General features: G+C 49.0%; 1 protein-coding gene across 1 annotated transcript in view; it reads left to right on the forward strand.

Annotated features, from left to right (window-relative positions):
- Positions 1–12,792, forward strand: part of TOX2 (TOX high mobility group box family member 2) — a 154,907-nt gene that overhangs the window by 85,305 nt on the left and 56,810 nt on the right. The window contains exon 3 of the mRNA XM_053958952.1: positions 5,107–5,352. Coding sequence (XP_053814927.1) covers positions 5,107–5,352 — 246 coding nt within the window. The remainder of the gene's footprint in view (positions 1–5,106; positions 5,353–12,792) is intronic.

The raw sequence follows: 12,792 nt of genomic DNA on the forward strand, positions 1-12,792 counted from the left end.
GCCAGGAACCAGAGCCTCTCTCCCCATGACAATCCCCCCACACCACCTCCCCTCCAGAACTCTGTCTTCTGACCCTGAATCTGCTGTTAGATGGAGATGGTGCAGCGACCCCTGCTCTGACTTGGATTTCAAGATGGAAAAAGTGTTTTAAAATACAGTTTTGCTGCTGCTGGAGGTTGGTTGTACCTGGTGTGATGCCATCCTGTGCAAGCATGGGGCAGAACCAGATTTATGAGGTGCTGAGGCCCTGGCACAGGGTGCCCAGAGCAGCTGTGGCTGCCCCTGGATCCCTGGAAGTGTCCAAGGCCAGGTTGGATGGGGCTTGGAGCAACCTGGGATAGTGGAAGGTGTCTCTTCCATGGCAGGAGGTTTGGAATGAGATGATCCTTCAGGTCTCTTCCCAGACTATTTTACAATTCCACGATAACCCCGGGACCGTGCTTAGGGCAGTTTGATCCTATACAACCCCTACAGCTGGTGCACAGGGATACCTGTGGGGCTGAGGGCAAGGGGGGCACTCAGAGGAGGGGCACTGTCCCCTCTCTGACAGGGCCTGGCTCCATCCTGTGTCTCCAGCCCACTGCAGGGCTTCCCTGCTCCAAGCAGCACCCGGCATCTGCCCAGCAGCACCAGCCACGAGAGGGTTTGCAAGAAGAGGCTTGTTGTTTCAGCTGATTTCAGTGTTTTAATTTGAAGAGGAATAATGTGTAATCACAACAACTGTCATCTGTTTGACAGTGGAAAGTCCTCGATCCTTTTTTGTGCACAGTAAATGGGCAGCTATTCAGCAGCACGAGCTGCTCCACGCTCAGAGTCCTGGTGGGATGAATGGCTTCAGACCAGCCCGCTAATCTAATTTGTAATGTATCCTTAGAACGTATAATTGGCTGTTTAATTTAATTGAAATTAACATAAGAATAGGAAATATAATCTGCCACAGAGCCCCCATGGTGGTGGAGAGGAGCTGGGTGTTGCTGCAGAGGGGCTGAGGGGACAGCGCTGTGCACACCGTGTGAGACCACTCCTTGTGGGGACAGAGGTGCCACTGTGGACACGTCAACATGCACTGTGTGTGACAATAAACCACCCCTTTTCCCAGCCTTCCGAGTGTCTGTGTGCCTCATCTCCCTTCCTTATCTCTCTGACCATCTATTTCAAGCACACACAGAGGGAGTGAGGGCAGCCTGCTCGGGGAAGCTCGGTAGCGACAGGGTGTGAAAGCTGGCAGGCGCCGAGGCTGATTATGTTGATTGGATATTGTCTAATCTGATTTTGATTGTGTACAGCTTTGATTGTAATTTTGATACGTCTGCAAAATGCTGTAGCTATTCGGAAAGCTTTGTGATTTAAACAGGTCTTTTTTTTCTTTTCTCTCTTTCCCCCCCACCCCCGCCCCGGGTTGAATAGAACAGAGGCAGAAACGTGCCTGGGGGTGAGCAGGGCGCTGGGGCTTTGGCACCCTGTACAAAACCACCTCAAAGCCCTTGGGTGAGCTGCTCTGCAGCAACACAGGGGACTCAGAGTTTTGAAGAGATCTTTAGGAAACTTTGAGTGGGTTTTACATAATTTAGTTAAGTACAGCAAAGCCACTTGCTTATGTACCTGATACCAAAATAAACCAGTTAGAGGAACAAGTTTGCTATGTGATGATTTATTTAAATCCCTTTCTGCAAAGCATGGAGAGAAATCCTCTTAAATAACTGGGAAAGAATCAGTACCTGGAGGAGCGTAGCTCAAATGGAAACCTAGCTACGAGACGTGTTAAATGGGATCTCTCTGTCTGCCTTGAGTACATCTCCTCAGCCCACTGCCTTCCCTGTATCACAACAATGATAGACAGAAGCTGCCTGGAAAAAGAGCTGGGCTTGAATTTCCTCTGAACAGCAACAGTGGGTACAGAGCTGTCATGGCCCAGGCTCTCTCCTGTGTTTCTGTCATGCTCCTGTTTCCCTACAGCCAGTGGGAATCTCAGGCAAACATAAAGGTTTGGGTCAGATATGCAGAACCTGCTCTTGAATCACAGAATCATCAAACGGGTTGGGTTGGAAAGGACCTTGAGGCTCATCTCCTTCCAATTCCCTGCCATGGGCACCATCCCAGGCTGCTCCCAGCCCTGTCCAGCCCTGTCCAGCCTGGCCTTGGGCACTGCCAGGGATCCAGGGGCAGCCACAGCTGCTCTGGGCACCCTGTGCCAGGGCCTGCCCACCCTCATGGGGAAGAATTCCTTACCAATATCCCATCTAACCCTGCTCTCTTTCAGTGTGAAGCCACTGCCCCTCTTCCCATCTCTCCAGCTCTTGGAGCCCCTTTAGGCACTGGAAGGGGCTCTAAGCTCTCCTGGAGCCTTCTCCAGGCTCAAAACCCCAGCTCTCCCAGCCTGGCTCCAGAGCAGAGGGACTCCAGCCCTTGGAGCATCTCTGTGGCCTCCTCTGGAGCTCCAGCAGTTCCGTGTCCTTCTCCCGTGTGAGCCCCAGAGCTGCAGGCACCCTGCAGGCAGGGTGTGCTGAGAGGGGAGCAGAGAGGCAGCGTCCCCTCGCTGCCCACGTGTGGGGTGAGCCTGGCACACGGGGGGTTCTGGCTGCCAGGGCACAGGGCTGGCTCCTGTCCAACCCTTCCTCCACCACAATCCCCAAGTCCTTCTCTCACAGCGCTGTTCTCAATACTGACCTCTCCTGCTCTGTACTCCTGCCTGGATCACCCCGGCACAGGAGCAGCTCCTTGACCTTGGACTTGTTGAACCTCATTAAGTTCCTGTGGCCACACTTGTCCAGTTTGTCCAGGTCCCCCTGGATGACATCCTGCCCTTCTGCTTTGTTTGTTCCTTTCTGCAGTGGGGTGAGGGAGAGATGTGGGCTCAGCTTAGCAGAGGATGGGCCTCTTCCAGCCCCAGTTATGGGGTGAGGCAGGAGTGCCCCCCTGCTCTGACACCCCACAGAGCCATGGGTCTCCCTGGCAGTGCCCTTTCACCAGTTCACAGATCCCTCCTTGCTCCCACTGACTTCTGTACTCCAGTTAAACACAGGCTTTATTTTATTTTATTAAGGACTTTGTCCCCACAGTCAGTGGTATGAAGAGCACGAATCTGAGGGTGAGCTCTGGGACGATGGATTATTAAAGCCTACAGTGCTTAATTTTTTTTTTAACATCTGAGGTTTTGCTCTTAAATCAAGTATTAAGTCCAAATCCAACCATGAAACTAGGTGATCTGGGAAATTTAGCTTTAGCATGTGTGTAATGCTATAGCTAATCAGAATTTCTTATGCTATAATAATATGTGAAACAGTAGATGTTTAGAATAAGCCTCCTCTGCCAGACATTCATTATATTCTGTGTTGGTAATTAATAATTTTGGATAGATTCACATGTTATGAAGAAAAAATGGTTTTGACTGAAGTAAAAATGCACAGGTGTGATAACATATTTTTATATAAATGGGAATGTTTAGAAGTGAACAAGCCATGAGGAAACACGGGGAGCAGAGTTCCAACATCTCTGCATGTTTGTGTCACCTCGAGGGAGTTTTAGTAGGGAGGTGAGGGAATGCTTTTCCAGATGAAATTTGGGAGGGGATATAAGGAAGGACAAATCTCCATGTGGAGTGGAGTCATGCAGGCTTTCTTTAAAGGGTTTTTAAAGAGTGATGGCTGTGTTTCCAAATCCCCCTCCCTGGTTGTAGTTTCTGTGCTGGAGTTTTTCAGGATTCTGAGGGAGTTAGGACGAGAGAGAATGGCTTTAACCTGACAGAGGGCAGGATTAGATTAGATATTAGGGGAAAATGCTTTAGTGTGAGGGTGAGGAGGCCCTGGCACAGGGTGCCCAGAGCAGCTGTGGCTGTCCCTGGATCCCTGGAAGAGTCCCATGCCAGGTTGGACAGGGTTTGGAGCAACCTGGGACAGTGGAAGATGTCCCTGCCCCTGGCAGGGGGTGGGACTGCATGGGCTTTAACATCCCTTGTAACCCAAACTGTTCCGTAAATCTGTGAATTTTGATCCCAAGTAATTGTTATTTCTACAGCTCTAATTCTAACAAAAGCTCTTAAAAATACCAGCTGTAGGTTGAGAGCTGAGCTGGGTGCCCAGAGAGAGACTTTGACCTAGCAGCTGGTCAGGAGGCAGCCATGCCCTTCCATGGCCGTGGTCCAGGTGTGGGAGTTCCTGCTGAGGTTTTTGGGACTCAGAGATGAGCAGGGATGCAGTGAGGCAGCGGGGAGCAAGGGGATGCCTCAAGGGGCTCCATGGTGTGTTCCTGATGGATGGTGCAGTGCTGCCACACTCACACCCTGGCTCCTATCTCATTACAACCTGGTGTGCAGGAGTGGAGGTGCCTTTTTTACCACAAAAAACCCATTTCCACTGGAATCTGCATTTCTCAGAGAAATAGTAATTTTTCTTTCCAAAGCAGCAAGGCACTGATGATTTGTGGAATAAGGACTTTCCAGTTAAAATTTGTAAAGCAGGTATGTTTTATTCCAGCTGGGACAGATGGGGCATATTTCCACCAAAGACATGTGTGCCTGGTGAGACAGATTTCAGGTTTAAATACAAATTGATCCCCCAAGCCCACACCTCCCTGCCTGCCCATTCCCTGCCCAGAGTCTTTGGTGGTGCCACACCTCCTGGTGATCCTGAGTGGACGTCTTTGATGAAGTAACATCATCTTCCTCAATGTTCTCTGCTTGTTCTCCGCTCTTTTCTCTTTCTTCTGGGCAGGCGCAGTGGAGGTTTGCCTTTCTCTCAGGTCAGTTTGTCCTGGCCAAAACCAGGAGCCTGGTTCTTGCTGGCTCCTTAAGGAAAAGGTTCTGCTTTACGGGTTTCAACAATACCTAAGTCTTGCTTTACTGAGTTTTCTTATCTTTATGGCCTTTACCTAGCAACTCAATTCTTATGTGTTCTGTTACAAGTTGTCTCTACCTAGCAAGTTGCATTCATGTTACAAACTGCGTTCTGCACTTTTGCAAATTTGTTAAATACATTTGTTAAATATATCTCTGTTATTTCAATATATTTCTATTTTCCTCCACCTGCCTAAGTATATTAAATGCTTCTAAAATTCTCAGTTTTCATACATATCAGTGACACGTTGCAAAATGTCTCTTTGGTGTTTCAGACGTACAATGGTCAGAATGAGAACAACGAGGACTACGAGATCCCTCCCATAACGCCTCCCAACCTCCCCGACCCGTCCCTCCTGCACTTGGTGGACCATGAAACTGGATACCACTCGCTGTGCCACAGCCTCCCTCCCAACAGCCTGATCCCAGCCTATCCCTACCAGAACATGGACCTGCCGGCCATCATGGTGTCCAACATGTTGAGTCAGGACGGGCACCTCCTCTCCAGCCAGCTGCCCACGGTCAGTGCCTTTCCCCTCTCTCTGCCTTTCATCCAAAGCACTCTGTGTTTGCAGTGAGTGAGCTGAGCAGAGGAGGGTGTTGGTGACGGGCTGTCTGCCGTGAGGGGTGGCACGAGCTGGGGTGTGTTGCAGAGAGTGTGGTCACCGTGCGCATGGTGGCAGTTTCAGCCTTCGCTTGGTGTCCTCCTGAGCCTCGTTAACCACTCAGGATCAGGGCAAAGGGGTTTCCCTCCCCGTGTGTGGAACATCCTCCTGTTGCCTTTTCCCCCAGGTTGGAAATGAAGCTCGAGATAATTTTAGTAAGGAGGTAATATTTTGGGGGCTGGTCTCTGTCTCCAGGCAGCACTGACAGAACCAGAGGACACAGCCTCGAGCTGCACCAAGGGAAATACAAGGTTGGATATTAGGAAAGAGTTCTTGTAGAAAGGGTGATAAAGTTCTGGAATGGCTGCCGGGGGAGGTGGTGCAGTCCCCATCCCTGGGTGTGTTTAACAAAGCCTGGATGTGGCACTGGGTGCCAGGGTTCACTTGAGCTGTTGGGGCTGGGTTGGACTCCATGATCTTGGAGGTCTCTTCCAACCTGGTCATTCTGTGAATTCTGTGTATAGAAGAGCTGATTTTTATTTGAAGGTTTCACGGGCAGTCGTGGAAAGATGTCCACAAAAGCCCACCCCCACAGGGGTGAGTACATTTTTATAGGTTTTAGGAAATTAGTATAATTGATAAAAAGCACCAGTTAGGAGCACAAGAGGTGAGGCAATCCTCCCCCAGGTCAAACCCCTTCTCTGGAGTCCCCCCTTGGCACTGGCTGTTCTCTGTCCATGAAATGGATCTCCAAGAGTTGTTCATGGCCTTGGCTCCCAGGAAGAACCAAGACAGCACTGGGGTCCTGTACCCCTCAGGGCTTGGAGCTCTGGAATTTGTTTGGTTTTCTGTCTAGGGAAAGGTCTTGGAAAATTACTGGGAAAATTAATCACTAGTGCAAGAGGCTACAGAGGTACAAATACATGTGTGAAGAGTACAGAGAACATATCAAAGAAAAAAAGACAAAACCAAAAGGACATCACTGCCTGAACCAAGCAAAGTGCATGTGCCCATCCCCCATGGCAAGGTGGCCAGCCAAAGAAAGCCCCAGCATCCTGTGTCCTTCCTCTTCCTCCCTGTCACCCCTGTCCCACCTCCAGGGTGGCACCAGCAGGAGGAGCATGGATGCTCCCTGAAGGGAAAGCTCTCCTGTTGATTTCAGGGGGAACAGGATCCCTCCTTGCTCTCACAAACTCCAGCTGCCTCCAGGCTCACGCCGTGGGAACGGGATACCTTGCAAAGTTTCAAATGACTGGTGCAGGGATAAACAAGGCAGGGATAATGAAGTGAAGTGAAGCTCTGGGAAGAAACTCCAGGGCTAATTAGAGCTTACGGTGCTTCTGCATCAGCAGCACCGAGGAAAGGTTGTGACTTGATTTTGACAGTGATATTGAATTAATATTGCTGCTGTTTAATACCATTTTCCTCTCCAGCAGCTTCAGCCCCGTGGTTGGTTTTTGACGTTGTTTCTCTCTAAGATCATTGATTTTGAATGACATTGATATCAAACAGAGTTAATTTTACTTCAAGAGCGTGGCTGTGAGCCTGGCCCTGCCTAGCTGGGGAACGCTTGGTGTTGATTGCTTCAATAGATAAGGGTCTGAAAGGTAGTGATATTTAAATATTTAAATGGGATATTATCTCTTAGTCTAGGAAAATCCCAAGGCTTTCTGAAGTCCTGATGAGTCTCCGAGTTTCATTGTTAGTGTGTTTAAGAGAAATATCATGTTCTGCCCATCAATATTGAACAGAGGCATATTTCTATGGAATTAAATATTACTAAGGGCTCTGTGTTACCTTTTAGGTTCTTAGGTGATTAAAACATTCATTTCTGAGACAGAAAGAGTCAATTTCAGATGAAATATTTTTCCCTGGTTTAATTTAAAGCACAGCCCCTTTGCCTGACCCCTATTTTCATAACACGATAATTTTATCCCATGTTGATTGTCTCATTTTTGAGAGGTGATATTGCACTTATAAATCACTTTCTAAAATACCTAAAGAAAAAAAGAAGAGGGGCATTTATTAAGCAGCCTCTCTGTGTCTGAAATAATTTATTTTGGAGTAGTCCTTGGGAAATGTTCTCTTTCTTACTTTATGGTACTGTTTTACAAATGCAGCTCGGTGACGATAAATCAGGGCCGAGCCACAGAAGATTAGAAGGGGACTTAGTGGGCTGTAAATGTAGAATAGAGAGATTAAGATTTGTTTGCCCCTTACCATGAAAATAAAAATGTCCAGTGAACCCTGAATTTCCCAGCTGGGAGTGAACTGAAACTGCTCAGTTTTGGAAACCCTCGGAGCTGTGATACATCTCCAGAGGTCCCAGCAGCAAAGGCATCAGGGAGGGAGCTGTGTTGCAGTTTTAAGTCAGAATTAAATCGTGCCTTACCCTCCCATCACAGCCTTTTTTCCACGGAAGGGTACCACCACCTTCTGTCCTTTTTGGTGGGGAATCAAGTCCCCCTTTGCTGCAGCACCAGCCCACGATGGCAGCGCTGGTCCCAGAGCACACCTACAGCTCCTGTGGGTGCTGAGGGGAGCAGCACGTGCACAGCAGGGTACAGAAGAATCCTGGAGAGAAAGCACACTTTAAACTCATCTGGTTCATACCTAATAGTTCATACCCTTCCAGTGCCTACAGGGGCTCCAGGAGAGCTGCAGAGGGACTGTGGACAAGGGATGGAGGGACAGGACACAGGGAATGGCTCCCACTGCCAGGGGGCAGGGCTGGGTGGGGTATTGGGCAGGAATTGTTCCCTGGCAGGGTGGGCAGGCCCTGGCACAGGATGCCCAGAGCAGCTGTGGCTGCCCCTGGATCCCTGGCAGTGCCCAAGGCCAGGCTGGATGGGGCTGGGAGCAACCTGGGACAGTGGAAGGTGTCCCTGCCATGGCAGGGGGGGTGGAATGAGATGATCTTTAAGGTCTCTTCCAACCCAGACCATTCTGGGCCTTGTTTGCCAACACTTGCAGGAAGAGAGGGATCCTTTCACCCAGGCAGTGATGGGAGTGAGCCCTGCCTGCTCAGGGCTCAGAGGAGGTGGCTCAGCATGCAGAGGTTTTGGGTTTGTTCCAGGACCAGTGCTGCTGATGCAAATGCTGGAGCTGGAGCCTCTCTCCTCCCTGCTGCTCTCTGCTGCATCTCACACAGGTTTTTGCATGCACAGCTATTTCCTGCCTCGGTTGCCATGTTTGTATGTTTGACTACAATGAGAAACAACAAGCAATTCATGGTAAAATGTTTAGACGTTTGGTCTAAAAATGTAACTTGAGCCTTAGGATTTTTTTTAAGTCAAAAAGAAAAAAAAAAAAATGGACAAATCTCTAACTGCTGAGAAGGCATGAACCAGGACTCACCAAGAACCATAGGACTGGTATTTTTTCCTGAGAGCTCAGAAGTGAATAAAGACAATCCAGCTGCAGGTTGCTGTCCCCTGGGTGTGTCCCTTGTCCTGGGATGTCCTACATTACCCTCAGACTGCATCAAACCTCCCAGTGCCTCTCAAGGGATACCCTACTGCTCCCACTGTGCAGGTGACCAACCCCGAGGGAGTTTAATCAGCACAGAAATTCCCATGGCAGGACAGGAGCTGGGAGTGAAGGAGGAATTGCTGTGTGCCAGCCCCTGCTCCTGGCTCCAGCTCAGCTGTGGGCTGTCAGATGGAGACCCTGGTTTGAGCAAAGCAGCTGTGCCCTGATGGGAAACCCAAAATCCAGCATCCCTTCTGTTTGCTCATCCCTTCAGCAGCAGCACCCAGAGCACCCTCCACACCACCACTTGGATCTGCCCAAGGTCAGCTCCACATTCCCATGCCATGGCTCTTCACTGCTGTTTCTGTCACTTCATTTCCCCTTTTTTTTTCCCCCACCCATGAGTTTTTAGAAGTTAAGGGAGTTTTCAATCCCTGGACAGGGTACAGAGAGCTGCAGAGCAGGGAAGCAGGGATGGATGGACAAGAGTAGGCAAAGACATGGCACAGGATGTGATGAGTGAAGAACTGCTGGAAGGGGTGGGGGAGGGCTGGGGAGGAGGCAGAGCTGGCTCGTTTGGGAAAGGTTTGTTGGTTTTTTTTTGTTTTTTTTTTTTCTGTTGATGACAAGAAACAAACAGAAAATTCTTACTGCAGTGGATTTTTCTTTTCTAGTGATTCCTCTTTTCCTGTGGGAAAAAAGGAAGGGAAGAGAAGGGAGCGGAGGAATGACAGGAGGGAAAGAAAACAGGAGAGATGTGACTGTCACTGAGAAATGGGAGTAATTAAGGAAAAGTAATCAAAGAGGAAAAAAACACATTTTCCTTGGGAAGAGAATAACTTTGCTCACTGTGAACATCCCAGCAGCAGCTGAGCCTTCCAGAGATCCACAGGGAGTCCTGCTGGGCTGGGATCACACTGGGGCTGGGATGTGGGGCTGTGGGGAAAGCAGGGCAGGAGGCAGAGATGTGCTCTGGATCAGTGGGGAGGTGGGTGAGTGCTGGGCTAAGGAGCTGCTGGAAATAAATGAGATTTCAGAGGGGATTTGGCAGAACATTTTTGACAGAAACAAAGGGTGATCAAGGTCAGAGCCCAGGAATCTCCAACGCAGCACAAACATATTTCCATAAATGTTGGATAGCAGCCGAGAGGGCTGGGGGTGCCTCTGCTTATCAGGTGGGACAGTGCTGGGGTGGGGGGAGCCAGGAGCCCCTGACTGGGGGGACAGCACTGCCCAGAGCCCTCCAGCACTGCTCCAGGACCCAAAACCATGCTCCTCCAAGCCTGGCCACAGGATGCATCTACACACTCCAAAAAAGCAGCCACCCTGCTTCCTCCTGCTCTGCCCTGGCCAGGGGCAGTGTGGGCACAGCCATGCATTTCTGCATGTGGCTAGCATCCTTTGGGGCATGTGGCTGCTCCTGTGGGCTAACATGAGCTCTGCAGGTGTATAGAGCTGGTTGGAGAGCCTGACACCTCTCCCTGTGTCTGCCTCTTCCCATTGCTTCTCACGATGAGTGATTTTTGTGACTCCTCTAAAAGCACTAACATTTCCTTCAGCCCACCGGGGTTCCTTTTTATGCTCACAGCAAGCTGGAGCAAGGGCAGAAAGGCTTCAGCCACAACCTGAAAGGTTTCATTTCAGTTTGCTGAGTGGAACGGAATTATTTGAAAAATATTGAAAATCCTCCGAGGCAAAAAGGAACATCCATGGTGTAAAATGTCACATTTCCTGTGAGCTGTGGAACCTGTTTAGGTGGAGGTGAGAGAGTAAAATGGTAAATGGGGGTGAATTGTAGAAGAAAGGTGAGTGCCAGCCTGAAATTCTGGAAGTTTTCAGTTGACTTTGAACAGCTGCCTCCCAACACAACGGGGCTTTGGTGTGGAACAGAGAGGAGAGCAGTAAAATAAACCAGCAGGAACCCAGCTGCCTGTGTCCCACGTGAGAAGTGGAAAGGAAAAGTAGCCCTTGCCCAGAGCTGGGATGTGCATTCCTGGGATGCTGTAGGCTCCAAGGACAAGCTTGGTGCTCACCAGGCCTCGAGTGAGGTTGTCCTGCAGGAAAATTGCAAGGCCAGAACCCAGATTGCTCCAAACCCCATCCAGCCTGGCCTGGGACACTTCAGGGATGGGGCAGCCACTGCTGCTCTGGGCAACCTGGGGGCAGTTTTTACCACCCTCATTGTAAAAAACTCATTATGTCAATTAAATATTGTCACAAAAACCAAGTAAGCTGTGCCAGTCTTTCCTCCAGGCCGCTGGAAATCCAGGATCCCAGCAGGCAGAGTGGTTTACATGCTGTGGGCAAATACTTCCAATGCATCGATATTTCAACAATTTTTGAGTCACTGCCTGCTAAAATAAGTGATTTAAAATAATCCACATCCCAGTGCAGTGTACAGGCAGCATTGCCCTTCAAAGCAAGTTCCTGCTCTTCAGAAGAGCCTTTATAAATAAACAAACCAACAAGAGCATTGCTCAGGTCACCAGCAGCAAAAACTTCCCTGAGTTCCAAATGTTTCAGTCCTGGATAAGTTTTCACTGGCAATTTTGTGTTGTGAGCTTTAAGGTTTTGACTAATTTGGCTTTCTGCTTATTAATGGTTCAGTATTTAAAACCTAAACTCCCAAACATAAGGTGGAAAATAGTAATAACACAACCCTACATGAAGGGTTCTTTGTATTAAGCAGAGCCCTGTTTGCAATTCCCTGCTAGTGTTTTTCTCAGAGGCAATAAATGAAAGAAATATGTCTTTTTAAATTTTATAAAACTCAGAAAAATGGTTTTAAACAGCTTTTCTTCACCTTCTATAATTATTTATTTTCAAACAGTCCTTCAGGGTAATGTTCCGTTTTCTTATTTCACACTCCTTTTTCTCATAAATGAACCATCACTTCAATAAATCATTATGAAAACAGAGACTAACACAAACCCTGAAAGGTTGAAAGATTTATGTAACACATTTATGTTTTCCATTTTCTCATTCTGGTACTCCACTGCTAAAGCTAAGCTAATAAAAGCTGCTATTAATATTTCTTGTTGCCTGGCAACCACTGAGAGGGAGTAATAGCTTTAGCTAGAAAAATAGATGACCGATAAGGAAAAATTCAATTCTTTTATTATCTCAAGGGAAAATGGGCTTTTACTGGAACATTATGATGTACGAGTGTGAAGTTGAATACAAAGGATATTTTTTCAGTTGTTTTTCTATTTTTAATGAACATTATTTTACCTTCACAAACTCGTTTAAGGCATTTGCCCCACCTACTTGTGAGCTTAATTTAGCAACACCCACACACGCTTCTGGCTCTAAGTATCTGTTGGCATTTTCCCTTGGAAGCCCCTTCCCTCCTTGCCTCCCCCCGAGCTGGAGGGCTTGCTCATAAAATTTCACTCCAGGTCAGAACCTGGGAGACAAGATCCCAAATCAAAGAGTAACTTGTTCTTGTGTGCAGAAGTTGCTTTCTCAGAGGAAGGGGCTTGTGTGGAGAGGTGTTTTCTGAAGTTTGAGGTGTCGTGGCTGGGCTGTCTGTGCTCAGGGAGAGCAGGAGCCACTGCTGCTGCTGGGGGTGCCAGGGCAGAGCTGCTGCCTGTGGGCAGAGTGTGCGTGGATCCCTCTGCCAATACCAGGGCTGGGGATGAACAGATCACAAACAGCCCTGGGAGAAGGACTTGGGGGTGCTGGTGGGTGAGAGCTGGACATGTGTGTGTGCCCAGAAACCCCCCAAGCCCTGGGCTCACCCCCCAGTGTGAGCAGCAGGGCAGGGGGGGATTCTACACCTCTGCCCCACTCAGGTGAGACCCCACCTGCAGAGCTGTCCCAGCCCTGGGACCAGCACAGGGAGGACCTGGAGCTGCTGGAGAGAGCCCAGAGGAGGCACCAGAG

Source organism: Vidua chalybeata, chromosome 17 (assembly GCF_026979565.1).
Source record: "Vidua chalybeata isolate OUT-0048 chromosome 17, bVidCha1 merged haplotype, whole genome shotgun sequence".
Lineage (NCBI taxonomy): Eukaryota > Metazoa > Chordata > Aves > Passeriformes > Viduidae > Vidua > Vidua chalybeata.